This window comes from Oncorhynchus tshawytscha, linkage group LG14 (genome assembly GCF_018296145.1).
Source record: "Oncorhynchus tshawytscha isolate Ot180627B linkage group LG14, Otsh_v2.0, whole genome shotgun sequence".
Classification (NCBI taxonomy): Eukaryota; Metazoa; Chordata; class Actinopteri; order Salmoniformes; family Salmonidae; genus Oncorhynchus; species Oncorhynchus tshawytscha.
Genome location: NC_056442.1, coordinates 2,520,327 through 2,536,730, shown reverse-complemented (window position 1 = coordinate 2,536,730; position 16,404 = coordinate 2,520,327). Strand labels below are relative to the sequence as shown.

The following is a 16,404-nucleotide window of genomic DNA, read 5'->3' as shown; positions in this document are numbered from 1 at the left end:
TATCTGAACATTTTTAAGCAGTGACTCACCGGTCACCCTTCTCCTCCCCAGGTAAGAACTCTCTGACGCTGGTGTTTGTGGAAACCAAGAAGGGAGCGGATGCCCTGGAGGACTTCCTGTACCGTGAGGGTTACGCCTGCACCAGTATCCATGGCGACCGCTCCCAGAGGGACCGAGAGGAGGCTCTGCACCAGTTCCGCTCGGGACGCTGCCCCATCCTGGTTGCCACAGCGGTGAGTCTGCAAGCTGACATTTTGGTTTGAATTCAACAGGTCAAATATATTGGTTGACAAATGATAAAGCGAAACGCACTAGATCTTTGGCCTCATACTGTTCAAGGCCTGGTCTTTGTTTTGCAATATGGTTGCATGTTGGGGTCATTTAAAAAGGGAGCTAACATGCTTCTGTTCAAACAAGAAGGCCAATAGTTGTATTTGGTCTCGTGTACCAGGTGGCTGCCCGTGGCCTGGACATCTCCAATGTCAAGCACGTCATCAACTTTGACCTGCCCAGCGATATAGAGGAGTATGTCCACCGTATTGGCCGTACTGGACGTGTCGGCAACCTGGGTAAGCCTCTACAACATTCAAGAACTCTCCACTCAGCGACAAGTAATGCACATTTTTTTATTTAGATAACTATTTGACTGTAACATGGTGAACCCTCTCTTCTCCCAGGTCTGGCCACGTCGTTCTTCAACGATAAGAACGGCAACATCACCAAGGACCTTCTGGACATCCTAGTGGAGGCCAAACAGGAAGTACCCTCCTGGCTGGAGAGCCTGGCCTATGAACACCAGCACAAGAGCAACACCCGCGGACGCTCCAAGAGGTACTCACACATGCTTACATACAGTCCTACATAAAGGAGCAGTAGTACAAGGGTTTAGAGACGTTTCACTCTCTTAATCACTGACTCATCCTCTGTTTAGGTTCACCTCTGGTGGCTTCGGAGCCAGGGACTACCGTCAGACCAGTGGCGGCGGCAGCACTGGAGGGTTCGGGGGTCGTGGTGGACGCCAGCCCAGTGGGCATGGAGGAAACCGTGGATTTGGTGGCGGCGGTAAATATCCATTAAAACAACAGTAAATATTACTGTTGGTCTGTGTCATAAGAATTGTTGGATAGACCAAGTCCAAGAGTTGGTGTTTTAATTCCAACCATGCTCCAACACAGTCCTTATTCTCCTTCTAACACTGTCCTGATTCCCACCCCACAGGTGGCTTTGGAGGCAACTTCTACAGCAGTGACGGCTATGGAGGAAACTACTCTCATCAGGGGGGAGTGGACTGGTGGGGCAACTAAACATCCCTCTAACCCTATCTCCCTACACCTCCTTCCTCCTCCCCCCACCATCGCAGTGGGTCGCACCACGCCAAACTCACTGATAAGGAAACCACATGTGTAACCTAAGCCAGACTATATAAACCCCCGTGTAGCTTCCAAACAGACTGCAGTACATTACCAGCTGTGATTCTCTGACCGCTTTTCCAAAAAATGGAGCTGAGAGACGGGGGACCGAGAGGACAGCTGACCAAGAGGAAAGCTGGAGCCACTGAGCGATTCCTAAAGAAACATGGCACCGCCAGGCTCTGGAATCATCGTGTGGCCGCCCGTAGTGACTATAGCGTATTTAGGATCTTGGGACTTGCAGTTCTTTTTTTTTCTTTCACTACAACTGCTTTTTCTTTCTTTGTAACAAAACAAACTGAGGATCATTTGTTTGTAAATGTACTGTGCCTTTAACAATTAGATTGTTTTATCTGTATTTTCTTTTACGCGTCATAACTGGCTAAAACCTGGCCAACAAGAACTAAATTATATATTTTTTGTTTTGGGGTTTAAATGTGGTTTTGTTATTTTATTCGGAAGGAAAACAAAATAAGCTTGAACTAAATATCAAACCTTGGCAAACACTGAGATGACATGACTTTTGAGTGAGTCATTTGTCCATTTGAGATTCAAATTTGTCACAGGGTAATTTGATGGCTCAAACTAGCTTCGACCGCATGTTGCAGCCATCCTATGAGAATTCCACTATAGGTTTTCAAACCCTTGTGTGACAAAAGTGCACTTCAAGGAAAAAAAGAGTTCAAAATATTTTTCGCTCACTCTATCCTGGAGAGGAATATGGTAGTCTTCACTAAATGAGCCATTCCAGTTGTACAATTTTAAAATTGAATATTTAGATGGTATGTTCATACATACAAGCTATTTGAGCAAGTCGATGCTCAAAAGTTCAGTTCCCCACTAACAAATTGACTTGGCATTGTGGCACCTAGTGAAGCAACTTCTAGCTGCCTGGTGGGTGAATTTAGTTTTTGATTGAGCATTTTTACTTAAACATTTTGAAGGATGGAAATTGACAAATATCCATCCTTCTGAGAGAATGTTTCTTAAACTGGTCAATTCTAAAACGGCGCTTGCCATATAGAAAGTGAAGTTCGAATGGTTGCCATAGGACCACACAGTAACCTGGGTGGCTTTGCTTTTTGTCAAGGCCATCCTGGGATGAAATACGCATGCAAGTGTTGTTGTTTTTTGGTCAAGGAGTTTAAAAAAAAAATGCAAAAGGAAATTCTGCAGCAGGCTTTTATTTCATTACAAAATGTCGTTCTCTTACACCTTTAATTTAGTTCTCTTTTTCAAGCTGCGTTCGAATCCGAAGGACATTCTCGGGTTAACTGTTTAAAGACACAAGCTCTTCCTCCTCAGAGAGCGTAGGAAGGTCAGAAGTTACAGGTTAAGGGTCAGCAATGTACAGACGAGCAAACTGAACTGCACACGTAGCAAAGGGTGATGGGAAGTGCAGTTTATTTACCAGTGCACCATTTTAAGAGGCAATGACGTTTTCCTGTGTATGCTGGCTGGTGAATCTAGCCCACGCGACCCGGCCAAAGACGGGGGTGCTTTAACTATCCTTCATTCTGACACAGAACCAATGCAGCTATTCTTCCCTTTGTAGGGTTGGGCCGCCTTGATGTATTATGTAAAACCACTGGCCAGTTTACTACTATAGCTGGCATCCAGGCTTCCTCTGTATATAGGAGGGAGGCCCAACGTTGGCTAGAAAATGGCATTTTAAGTGCAATAGGTATATATTCTCAGTGTGTCTGTCGTGCCTTGACATTTTGAATCAATAAGTGAGGTGGTGGTTATGAAGCAGATGCACTGACAGTATTGTGTTAACTTAAGATTGAATGGTGCTACCTAAGTTAGGTCTAGGCCCCTTTGTGATGTTACTTAATGGCCATCAAGTTTTCCAAAAAACATTTTATTGCACATCTAGAGTTTTATATAAATGTCTTGAGTGTGTGTCCTTAAAGCTTCCGAATTTTGTGTGTGAGGAGATTGTGAAAAACGCAGCTTGTTTACGAAAGGGGAAGGGTTATCACTATTTAAACCAGGATTTATTTGGGACCAGGGGTTAGTTCAGTAGCAGTCTGAGAATTGAGCTATTTGCACACAGATTACTAGATTCTACTTTTGCTGCTAGTTTGTGTAATTTATTAAGCATTTTTGAGAAATATTTATTTTTATAAGCCTAAAGTGATAGTTTAAGGAACTTGACCAAAAGACAGTACAAAAACACTGGCACTTGAATGTTGAATGTCACCGGTATGCGTGGAAATTTATATTTTTCGGGGTAGTGTGAGCTTTTTAATGTCAGTCATATTGGACTCGAATCAAAATCCACACCTGTTACTTATAGTAGTACTGGCCACATGGCCACACCGTCTAATCAACCTTAACGTTTAATTGGCGAACAAAATTCGAAACAAACAACCAATGCCAAGGTTTGGATAAAAGTGATAACATTTTCTAAAAAATATTGTACCAGTGCAAGAAGTGTCCAGATTCTCTCCAATTCAATTTGCTTTTCCTTGTTGAGTTTTTTTTCCCTCCCCCAGCAAATGTCTGGCACATGGTAATCTTAAGGAAAAAAAACATGTGGTTCTGCTCTGTTGTATTTGCATATTTGGGCCTCCGTGTGTGTTCTGTGGAGTGTGTGGTGAGTCTTAGCTGGATCAATGAGTCTTACAGTAACATTGGCTGACTGAGTCTGAAAAGTAAAGGTTTGGATGAAACGTATGAATGGAAATGTGAAGCTGCAGAGAGGAGAGGTTGGAGAGCTTTCGGCTGGCCAGACACTCCCCTGAACGCCACTGAGTCGCCCACTAGTTTGTATTTGCTTTATGTACTAGTTTAGAGGCTGTGCACTGCACGAGAAAACACCTGTGCATTTATTGTATGATTTTACCAAAATTAAAAGTTTTGACTTGCAAATACTTAACCAACTTTTGTATTTTGTCTTTGCATATCCAGAGTTTAATATTCAACATTCAAGCCTATGAAGTTATTTATTGACTATGATAAATATATTCCATTCCACCTTCATTAGTAAAAATAAGTGTTCCCTTGCACACCCACAGTGATTGAGCTGATGGTTTGACTAGTGGAGGTCAACAACCCTAAGTAAGACTGATTAATTGAACCAGGTCTGGAACAAAAGCCAGCACACCCTGTTGCTCTCCAGGAACAGGATCTATGTGCTTATTGGTCTCTGGTATTGGGCTCAAAGGTAATTGGTTGGTCTTCTGGTTTGACATCTGGCCAGAAGTCTGGATTCTCTTTGTACCATTTGACTGAAACAAATGGAGAGGACACTTTAGAGATTCACCCTTTGTGCTAAACTATATGAAAGTCAATCTAAGGAATCCATAGAGTAATGTGTTCATGTACTGTACCTGTCCTTCTGATACCCTCTGCCCATGACACTGCAGGCTTCCAGCCCAGCCTCCACAGCTTCTCACAGTTCACAGGGTACCTCAGGTCAACCACTGGCCTTGGGTGGGTGAGAGGTTCAATGTCAGTGTCTTAGGAGCCAATCACATAGCCTGCCTTTCTCACACTGGTTTCCATGGCAAAGACCTGCTCAAAGGAAGTAAAGGCTCTGAAAAGTGTTTAGTGTGATCCCCTTATACGTCACTCACCGGTCAGGCACAAACTCCAGCCAGTCATCCAGTTCTGCATCAGGTACATGCCTGACCTGTAACACACATTATTAGCAGATGTCTTTCAGTGGCTCAGTAAAGAGGACTACAGTGTGACCAGACACACACTTCACCTACCATCTTGATAAGTTCTCTGGCTAGTTGAATGATGGATATTTCGAAGTCGGTCCCGATGTTGTATGTTTCTCCCACCGTCCCCCTCTCCAGGATGGTGTGGAATGCTTCAATGGCATCATCCACGTACAGGAAGTGGCGAGATTGAGGGCTGGTCCCTTGGATGGTACTGTGGCAAAGAGGAGCATGGGATATGTAGGCTTTATTTGAAACAATAACATATGAAGTAAAAGATGTCCACATAGTCTGGGATGATGTCAGTGCTCTCTTAAAGGTGAAGTATTTACCATTTTTTGTTCAGCTGAAGGAAGGACACAAATTTTGGAATGACCTGGGGGTAAAAAACAAACATTTGTTGAGACATCTTAAAAGACCAGACACACAACAGAAATATATAGAACTGTGGTTCACAACCAGGGGTACTTGAGAAGACTCATGAAACCATAGGGTTACTGGTAGAATACACATTAGAGGGTACTTCAGAGGTACTCCGGGCAGAGTAAAATTCAGTTGGTGGTACAGTAACCGAAAAAGGTTGGGAACCACTGCTATAGAATACAGATACTATATTGACCTTCTCCAAGTACTGTCTGGGTCCATATACATTATTGCTCCTTGTTATTATAACAGGAAACTGAAAGAAAAAAACAAATATTAATATAAAAATGTGTACATTCCTCACAGAAAAACTTGGTTATAACTGTGGTATGTCTGTTGACAGTATTTACTACCTTGTGTCTCTCCCTGTAGGACAATACAAGACACTCAGCAGCTGATTTAGACACAGAGTATGGGTTGTTGGGTCTTCTTGGGCTGGTTTCATCTAATTCCTACATGGAGGTAAAAGCGACCGCATTTAACACCAGGGACCGACAGTACTGCAGACAAAGAACCTTAAGTGGCAAAATAAGTTGAAGTGGCACCCAAAAACTTGGGAGTTCAAATGTAAATGTGGCATACACCTTACAGAAAGTCAGGATAACAGTGAAAATGATATGAGTGGACTGACCTTATACAGACTCTCTCCATACACCTTACAGAAAGTCAGGATAACAGTGAAAATGATATGAGTGGACTGACCTTATACAGACTCTCCATACACCTTACAAAAAGTTATGATATTTACGTCAGGATATCAGTGAAAATGATATGAGTGGACTGACCTTATACAGACTCTCCATACACCTTACAGAAAGTCAGGATAACAGTGAAAATGATATGAGTGGACTGACCTTATACAGACTCTCTCCATACACCTTACAGAAAGTCAGGATAACAGTGAAAATGATATGAGTGGACTGACCTTATACAGACTCTCCATACACCTTACAAAAAGTTATGATATTTACGTCAGGATATCAGTGAAAATGATATGAGTGGACTGACCTTATACAGACTCTCTCCATACACCTTACAGAAAGTCAGGATAACAGTGAAAATGATATGAGTGGACTGACCTTATTCAGACTCTCTCCATACACCTTACAGAAAGTCAGGATAACAGTGAAAATGATATGAGTGGACTGACCTTATACAGACTCTCCATACACCTTACAAAAAGTCAGTTAAAATGATATTTACGACTCTCCATACACCTTACAAAAAGTCAGGATAACAGTGAAAATGATATGAGGATATCAGTGAAAATGATATGAGTGGACTGACCTTATACAGACTCTCTCCATACACCTTACAAAAAGTCAGGATAACAGTGAAAATGATATGAGTGGACTGACCTTATACAGACTCTCCATACACCTTACAAAAAGTCAGGATAACAGTGAAAATGATATGAGTGGACTGACCTTATACAGACTCTCCATACACCTTACAAAAAGTTATGATATTTACGTCAGGATATCAGTGAAAATGATATGAGTGGACTGACCTTATACAGACTCTCTCCATACACCTTACAAAAAGTCAGGATAACAGTGAAAATGATATGAGTGGACTGACCTTATACAGACTCTCTCCATACACCTTACAAAAAGTCAGGATAACAGTGAAAATGATATGAGTGGACTGACCTTATACAGACTCTCTCCATACACCTTACAAAAAGTCAGGATAACAGTGAAAATGATATGAGTGGACTGACCTTATACAGACTCTCTCCATACACCTTACAAAAAGTCAGGATAACAGTGAAAATGATATGAGTGGACTGACCTTATTCAGACTCTCCATACACCTTACAGAAAGTCAGGATAACAGTGAAAATGATATGAGTGGACTGACCTTATACAGACTCTCCATACACCTTACAAAAAGTTATGATATTTACGTCAGGATATCAGTGAAAATGATATGAGTGGACTGACCTTATACAGACTCTCTCCATACACCTTACAAAAAGTCAGGATAACAGTGAAAATGATATGAGTGGACTGACCTTATACAGACTCTCCATACACCTTACAAAAAGTTATGATATTTACGTCAGGATATCAGTGAAAATGATATGAGTGGACTGACCTTATACAGACTCTCTCCATACACCTTACAGAATGTCAGGATAACAGTGAAAATGATATGAGTGGACTGACCTTATACAGACTCTCCATACACCTTACAAAAAGTTATGATATTTACGTCAGGATATCAGTGAAAATGATATGAGTGGACTGACCTTATACAGACTCTCTCCATACACCTTGCAGAAAGTCAGGATAACAGTGAAAATGATATGAGTGGACTGACCTTATACAGACTCTCTCCATACACCTCATCTGTACTAATGTAAATAAACTTCTCCACCATGGCCTCAAAAGCTGCTTTCAGTAGCACCCTTGTCCCCTCCACGTTCACCATGTGGTATCTGGACGGCCATACGAAGGACGTCTCTGAAAAAGGGGCAAAGAAACATATGGATGAATGTCTTGCTCTATGGGTCACTGAATGTTGTCAACAATGCCTTTGATTGTTTTGGCATGGTAACAACACAATCTAAACAGTCAAACGTCATTTCTTACCAACATGTGTTTGAGCTGCAAAGTGAAAGACGATATCGATGTTTTCTGTGGCAAACATGTGTTTTAACAAGCATGGATTGCATATATCCCCCTGTTAAAGAAAAGGGACAAACCATGACACATATTCAAGCTAACAGCCTTTATGAATTTTGAAAGATTTTTTTTTTTACAATAAACATAAACAATAGACAAAAAACAATAAACAACTTAACATTCATACATTTCCAAACATTAATCACACCATACGTACTCAGACCCAAATGTTCCCACCGTAACCACACAATATCTTGTTTGTATCGCTTTTAAGACTCTGCCCCATACGACTTCAAATGGTCTTCTTTTGTTTCTGTCCTAGACAGATTTTTTCAATGTTTAAATAATAAAGCATTTGATTCCTCCATTCTCTTAACGTTGGAGTATCATTATACTGGCAGTATTTAAGTAATAGTTTATTCTATATAATTGTCCAACCCATTCGGTATCTGACTACACCCCTATATGCCATGTCTTGAAATATGCAGAAAGACGGATTAAAAGTAAACTTACATTGTACAACTTCTGACAACTATCTTTCCAACTTCACCCATAACTTTTGGACCATAGCACTCCTAGAAGGCATGAATTATTGAGTCATTGTTAGTTCTACACTTAAGACATTACTCTGCCATTGTGCTGTAGAATTTGTGAATTTCGTCTCTTGTATTGTATACATTAGTTTATACTGGATTAAGCGTATATTGTCAATAACTGTAATTTTGTTTGTTATGTTCCAACACTCCATCTTGTGCCAATATCAGTTATTTTTAAGTCTTGGTTCCAATAGTTTATATATTTTTTTTCTAAGACATTGTTAGTTCAATAGGCTTTTTTTTGTGCAAGGTTTTGTATATATTACCTTTCATATGAGTATCTTTTCTTGACTCAAATAGGATTCCCTCAATATTGCTCAGATGTCCAAAAGCTTTCAGGTCAAAATTTTGAGATATTAAATATATATATATAGATCACCTTTATTTAACCAGGTAGGCAAGTTGAGAACAAGTTCTAATTTACAACTGCGACCTGGTCAAGATAAAGCAAAGCAGTTCGACACATACAACAACACAGTCTGTTGTTTGTTTACTCAACACATGGAGTAAACAAGCATACCGTCAATAATACAGTAGAAAAACAAGTCTATATACAGTGTGTGCAAATGAGGTGAGATAAGGGCGGTAAGGCAATAAATAGGCCATGGTGGTGAAGTAAATAATATATTGCAATTAAACACTGGAATGGTAGATGTGCAAAGTAGAAATACTGGGGTGCAAAGGAGCAAGATAAATAAATAAATACAGTAGGGGATGAGGTAGTTGTGTGGGCTATTTACAGATGGGCTATGTACAGGTGCAGTGATCTGTGAGCTGCTCTGACAGCTGATGCTTAAAGCTAGTGAGGGAGATAAGTGTCTCCAGTTTCAGTGATTTTTGTAGTTCGTTCCAGTCATTGGCAGTAGAGAACTGGAAGGAGAAGCGGCCAAAGGACGAATTGGCTTTGGGGGTGACCAGTGAGATATACCTGCTGGAGCGCGTGCTACGGGTGGGTGCTGCTATGGTGACCAGCGAACTGAGATAAGGCAGGGCTTTACCTAGCAGGGTCTTGTAGATGACCTAGAGCCAGTGGGTTTGGCGACGAGTATGAAGCGAGGGCCAGCCAACGAGAGCGTACAGGTCGCAGTGGTGGGTAGTATATGGGGCTGTGGTGACAAAACGGATGGCACTGTGATAGACTGCATCCAATTTGTTGAGTAGAGTGTTTGAGGCTATTTTGTAAATGACATCGCCGAAGTCAAGGATCGGTAGGATGGTCAGTTTCACAAGGGTGTGTTTGGCAGCATGAGCGAAGGATGCTTTGTTGCGAAATAGTAAGCCAATTCTAGATTTAATTTTGGATTGGAGATGTTTGATGTGAGTCTGGAAGGAGAGTTTACAGTCTAACCAGACACCTAGGTATTTGTAGTTGTCCACATATTCTAAGTCAGAACCATCCAGAGTAGTGATGCTGGACGGGCGGGCAGGTGCGGGCAGCAATCGGTTGAAGAGCATTCATTAGTTTTTACTTGTATTTAAGAGCAGTTGGAGGCCACGGAAGGAGATTTGTATGGCATTGAAGCTCGTCTGGAGGGTAGTTAACACAGTGTCCAAAGAAGGGCCAGAAGTATACAGAATGGTGTCGTCTGCGTAGAGGTGGATCAGAGACTCACCAGCAGCAAGAGCGACATCATTGATGTATACAGAGAAGAGAGTCGGCCCAAGAATTGAACCCTGTGGCACCCCCATAGAGACTGCCAGAGGCCCGGATAACAGACCCTCCGATTTGACACACTGAACTCTATCGGAGAAGTAGTTGGTGAACCAGGCGAGGAAATCATTTGAGAAAACAAGGCTGTTGAGTCTGCCGATAAGGATGTGGTGATTGACAGAGTCGAAAGCCTTAGCCACGTTGATGAAAACGGCTGCACAGTATTGTTTCTTATCGATGGCGGTTATGATATCATTTAGGACCTTGAACATGGCTGAGGTACATCCATGACCAGCTCTGAAACCAGATTGCATAGTGGAGAAGGTACGGTGGGATTCGAAATGGTTGGTAATCGGTTTGTTAACTTGGCTTTAAAAGACCTTAGAAAGGCAGGGTAGGATAGATATAGGTCTGTAGTAGTTTGGGTCAAGAGTGTCCCCCCCTTTGAAAAGGGGGTTGACCGCAGCTGCTTTCCAATCTTAGGGAATCTCAGACGACACGAAACAGAGGTTGAACAGGCTAGTAATATGGGTTGCAACAATTTTGGCAGATCATTTTAGAAAGAGAGGGTCCAGATTGTCTAGCCCGGCTGATTTGTAGGGTTCCAGATTTTGCAGCTCTTTCAGAACATCAGCTAACTGGATTTGGGAGAAGGAGAAATGGGGGAGGCTTGGGTGAGTTGCTGTGGGGGGTGCAGGGCTGTTGACCGGGGTAGGGGTAGCCGGGTGGAAAGCATGGCCAGCCGTAGAAAAATGCTTATTGAAGTTCTCAATTATAGTGGATTTATCGGTGGTGACAGAGTTTCCTATCCTCAGGGCAGTCAGGTCCGGAGAGAACCAAGGGCTATACAGTGGGGCAAAAAAGTATTTAGTCAGCCACCAATTGTGCAAGTTCTCCAACTTAAAAAAATGAGAGAGGCCTGTAATTTTCATCATAGGTACACTTCAACTATGACAGACAAAATGACAAGAAAAAAATTCCAGAAAATCACACTGTAGGATATTTAATTAATTTATTTGCAAATTATGGTGGAAAATAAGTATTTGGTCAATAACAAAAGTTTCTCAATACTTTGTTATATACCCTTTGTTGGCAATGACAGAGGTCAAACGTTTTCTGTAAGTCTTCACAAGGTTTTCACACACTGTTGCTGGTATTTTGGCCCATTCCTCCATGCAGATCTCCTCTAGAGCAGTGATGTTTTGGGGCTGTTGCTGGGCAACACGGACTTTCAACTCCCTCCAAAGATTTTCTATGGGGTTGAGATCTGGAGACTGGCTAGGCCACTCCAGGACCTTGAAATGCTTCTTACGAAGCCACTCCTTCGTTGCCCGGGCGGTGTGTTTGGGATCATTGTCATGCTGAAAGACCCAGCCATGTTTAATCTTCAATGCCCTTGCTGATGGAAGAAGGTTTTCACTCAAAATCTCACGATACATGGCCCCATTCATTCTTTCCTTTACACGGATCAGTCGTCCTGGTCCCTTTGCAGAAAAACAGCCCCAAAGCATGATGTTTCCACCCCCATGCTTCACAGTAGGTATGGTGTTCTTTGGATGCAACTCAGCATTCTTTGTCCTCCAAACACGATGAGTTGAGTTTTTACCAAAAAGTTATATTTTGGTTTCATCTGACCATATGACATTCTCCCAATCTTCTTCTGGATCATCCAAATGCTCTCTAGCAAACTTCAGACGGGCCTGGACATGTACTGGCTTAAGCAGGGGACACGTCTGGCACTGCAGGATTTGAGTCCCTGGCGGCGTAGTGTGTTACTGATGGTAGGCTTTGTTACTTTGGTCCCAGCTCTCTGTAGGTCATTCACTAGGTCCCCCCGTGTGGTTCTGGGATTTTTGCTCACCGTTCTTGTGATCATTTTGACCCCACGGGGTGAGATCTTGCGTGGAGCCCCAGATCGAGGGAGATTATCAGTGGTCTTGTATGTCTTCCATTTCCTAATAATTGCTCCCACAGTTGATTTCTTCAAACCAAGCTGCTTACCTATTGCAGATTCAGTCTTGCCAGCCTGGTGCAGGTCTACAATTTTGTTTCTGGTGTCCTTTGACAGCTCTTTGGCCATAGTGGAGTTTGGAGTGTGACTGTTTGAGGTTGTGGACAGGTGTCTTTTATACTGATAACAAGTTCAAACAGGTGCCATTAATACAGGTAACGAGTGGAGGACAGAGGAGCCTCTTAAAGAAGAAGTTACAGGTCTGTGAGAGCCAGAAATCTTGCTTGTTTGTAGGTGACCAAATACTTATTTTCCACCATAATTTGCAAATAAATTCATTAAAAATCCTACAATGTGATTTTCTGGATTTTTTTTCTCCATTTTGTCTGTTATAGTTGAAGTGTACCTATGATGAAAATTACAGGCCTCTCTCATATTTTTAAGTGTGAGAACCTTCACAATTGGTGGCTGACTAAATACTTTTTTTGCCCCACTGTATCTGTTCCTGGTTCTAAATTTCTTGAATGGGGCATGCTTTTAAAACAGACAAGTAAAAAGATTCTGGGGATGAGCATGACAATATGTAGCCATTGTTCCTCTTTAGTGTATTTAACAACATGTTGCAAGTAAAAGCCTTGGGTGGCGAGTTGATACCATTCCAAATCTGGAAAGTTATAAAACACCCTCAGACTTACGAAGATGTTAAACTATCCTTTTTATTCAGTGGTATTTGCCCACATGAAGTCTGTTATGGCCGAGTATACATTTGTAAATAATGTCTTCATTGGGGTAATTGGTATATAACTGAAAATGCACAGAACAAAAAATGTATGTATGTAAAGTGTTGGTCCCATGCTTCATGAGCTGAAATAAAAGATCAGAGAAATTTTCCATACCCACAAAAAGCTTTTTTCTCTCAAATGTTGTGCACACATTTGTTTACATCCCTGTTAGAGAGCATTTATCCTTTGCCAAGATAATCCACCTGACATGTGTGACATTTTAAGAAGCTGATTAAACAGCATGGTCATTACACAGGTGCACCTTGTGCTGGAGACAATTAAAGGCCACTCTAAATTGTGCAGTTTTGTCACACAACACAATGCCACAGATGTTGAGGGAGCATGCAATTGGCAGGCTGACTGCAGGACTGTCCACCAGAGCTGTTGCCAGATAATTGAATGTTAATTTCTCTACCCTAAGTTGCCTCCAATGTTATTTTAGAGAATTTGTCAGTACGTCCAACTGGCCTCAACTGCAGACCACATGTATGGAGTCGTGTGGGTAAGTGGTTTGCTGATGTCAACATTGTGAACAGAGTGCCCCATGGGTGGCGGTGGGGTTATGGCATGGGCAGGCTTAAACTACAAACAACAAACACAGTAGCATTTTATTAATGGCAATTTTAATGCACAGAGACACCATGACAAGATCTTGAGGCCCATTGTTGTGCCATTCATCCGCCGCCATCACCTCATATTTCAGTATGATAATTTTGATTTTATTTGTACCTTTATTTAACTAGGCAAGTCAGTTAGGAACAAATTCTTATTTACAATAACGGCCTACCCCGGCCAAACCCGGACGACGCTGGGACAATTGTGCGCCATCCTATGGGACTCCCAATCACGGCCAGATGTGATACAGCCTGGATTGGAACCAGGGACTGTAGTAACGGCTCTTGCACTGAGATGCAGTGCCTTAGACCACTGCGCCACTATGGAGTCCAATGCATGGCCCCATGTCGCAAGGATCTGTACAAAATTCCAGGAAGCAAAACATTTCCAAGTTCTTCCATGGCCTGCATGGTATGCAGAGTATGTTTGGGTACTCTGGATCGACGTGTACGACAGCATGTTCCAGTTGTCGCCAATATCCAGCAACTTCACACAGCCATTGAAGAGGAGTGGGACAACATTCCACAGGCTAAAATCAACAGCCTGATCAACTCTTTGTGAAGACGATATGTCATGCTGCATGAGGCAAATGGTGGTCACACGTGATACTGACTGGTTTTCTGATCCACACACCTACCTTTTTTAAGTCATCTGTGATCAACAGATGCATATCTGTACTCACAGTCATGTGAAATCCATAGATTCGGTCTAATGACTTCATTTCAGTTGAATGATTTCCTAACATGAACTCTAACTCAGCAAAATCTTTGAAGTTGTTGCATGTTGCATTCATATTTTTGTTCAGTAAAATATAAAAACTTTGGGAGCCATGCCATTTTAAAGAGGGTTATTCTATCTGTAAGATTTATGGGGAGATTGTTCCATTTAATTAGATCTGCTTTCATGTTATTGGAGTAATGGAATAAAGTCCACTTTATATATATATATATTTTTTTCACTTATTAAGCATCCTAAGTATTTCATATTTTTTGTGGTCCACAAAGGATTGCTGTAGTTCATGAGTTATTATTTTTCTAATTACCATTATTGCATTTTTTTCAACGTTCATTTCATATCCTGAGATTTTTGAGTATTCCGAAAATATTTTGAACAAGGGGGACACTAAGATTAAAATATTAGTCAGGTATATCAGAAGATCGTCAGCAAATTAGTTCATATTCATGCTTATCAATACGGATACCTGTTACATTTGAGTCCTGTCTAATTATTTCAGCAAGCAGTTCAATTGCCAGTAAAAACAGGAGGGGAGAGAGGACATCCCTGTCTCGTGACACTGGCACTCCATATACAGTGAAGTTACATAACAGCAGGACTTGGCAGTTCTCTCACCCTGATAAAGGTGTAGTTCTCATTCTCCTCTACAGACTCCAGGTTCCTGAGATTGGAACAGTAGTCCAGCTGTATGGGACCAGGAAAAGTTAGACAGTCAGTCCCAGGAAATGATGACAAATTGGAATTCTGCAGTCACATAATGTAGTAGTTAGCGTGTATAAGCTTCACTTTGTTTTTTTTTTAATTTCCATTTTTTATTTTGTTGTCACATACACCGGATATGTGCAGTGAAACGTGCTGTCAAATCAAATCAAATTTTATTGGTCACATACACATATTTAGCAGATGTTATTGCGGGTGTAGTGAAATCCTTGTGTTCCTAGCTCCAACAGTGCAGTAATATCTAACAATACACACAAGTCTAAAAAGTAAAAGAATGGTATTAAGAAATATAGAAATATTAGGACAAGCAATGTCGGAGTCCGGAGTATAAATATATATGGACAGCTGGACTACTGTGATTATGGACAGTATATGGATAGAATATGCAGTATATCTGAAGAATACGTAGGATAGAATAGTTTATGTACAGCAATAGTTGAATAGGATGGCCTTAACTAGAATACAGTATATACATATGAAATGGGTAAAACAGTATATAAACATTATTAAAGTGACCAGTGTCAAATGTCTATGTTGCATCTTGGCTGCAAAGGGAACGAGAGGCCCCAGCTTGAACAGGGCTTGAATCTGTCGTTACAGGAAAGCACATTTAGCTCCTACTTACATTGTCAAAGTTGATGATACGCCAATCTGGGTGCCTGTTGACTAGGGAGCAGACAAAATGGGACCCACTGTATTGGGAAAGAGTTACAGATGAAACATGTATAGTATGCAATGAAATCTCATATTTTACATACATTGTAGATTTAACTACTGATTGTCATGATGATGATTTGCTAACTGTTACTTACATGAAACCTGCCCCTCCAGTCACCAGGACCGTTTTGACAAAGTCCATCCTCGCACAACCTGTTGATGTCTCCTCACAACTCTTCTCCTGGATCTTCAGTTTTCATTGAAGCCCAAAGGCACTCTCCTAGTGACATAAATTATGCCCAATTTAGCTAGCTAACTAGCTTACCTGTGCTGGAGAGTGTCTTATAGTTGAGCAAACGAGATAATCTCATAAACTATATGCGGGAACTGATTTTAAGTGATTGAGGCCATTCTAAAGCGAAGCACATCGACAACACGTTAACGAACAGTTAGATAACATTACTCAGATGTTTGTGTTGTCACTAGTTCATGTCAGAAGCAGCTGATACTGTACAAACCACATCAGCTAAATGTAATGTGCAATTTTTGCGACAGTCATTT

At 41.4% G+C, this 16,404-nt stretch overlaps 2 protein-coding genes across 6 annotated transcripts in view; one reads left to right on the top strand and one right to left on the bottom strand.

The window, feature by feature from the left end:
* Window positions 1-4,293, top strand: part of ddx3xb (DEAD-box helicase 3 X-linked b) — a 16,254-nt gene extending 11,961 nt beyond the window's left edge. For all 3 annotated transcript variants that reach the window (XM_024443759.2, XM_024443758.2, XM_024443757.2), the window contains 5 exons: window positions 52-233; window positions 452-569; window positions 678-831; window positions 932-1,062; window positions 1,219-4,293. In XM_024443759.2, the coding sequence (XP_024299527.1) occupies window positions 52-233; window positions 452-569; window positions 678-831; window positions 932-1,062; window positions 1,219-1,304 (671 nt within the window). In that variant the 3' untranslated portion in view covers window positions 1,305-4,293. The remainder of the gene's footprint in view (window positions 1-51; window positions 234-451; window positions 570-677; window positions 832-931; window positions 1,063-1,218) is intronic.
* LOC112266364 (dTDP-D-glucose 4,6-dehydratase) lies at window positions 2,578-16,404 on the bottom strand. Of its 3 annotated transcripts, XM_024443761.2 has the most exons (13): window positions 15,999-16,404; window positions 15,812-15,878; window positions 15,082-15,150; window positions 8,104-8,194; window positions 7,832-7,974; window positions 7,761-7,784; window positions 5,860-5,958; window positions 5,703-5,762; window positions 5,416-5,459; window positions 5,132-5,297; window positions 4,994-5,049; window positions 4,748-4,845; window positions 2,578-4,645 (listed from the first exon to the last, which is right to left on the bottom strand). In XM_024443761.2, exons 1-13 carry the CDS (start codon window positions 16,043-16,045, stop codon window positions 4,554-4,556), a joined length of 1,056 nt encoding a protein of 351 aa, XP_024299529.1. In that variant the 5' UTR covers window positions 16,046-16,404; the 3' UTR covers window positions 2,578-4,553. The 3 variants fall into 3 exon arrangements, with proteins under 3 accessions (XP_024299529.1, XP_024299530.1, XP_024299531.1); XM_024443762.2 differs by lacking the exon at window positions 7,761-7,784 and having other exon boundaries at window positions 15,999-16,403; XM_024443763.2 differs by lacking the exons at window positions 15,812-15,878; window positions 15,999-16,404 and adding an exon at window positions 8,650-8,711.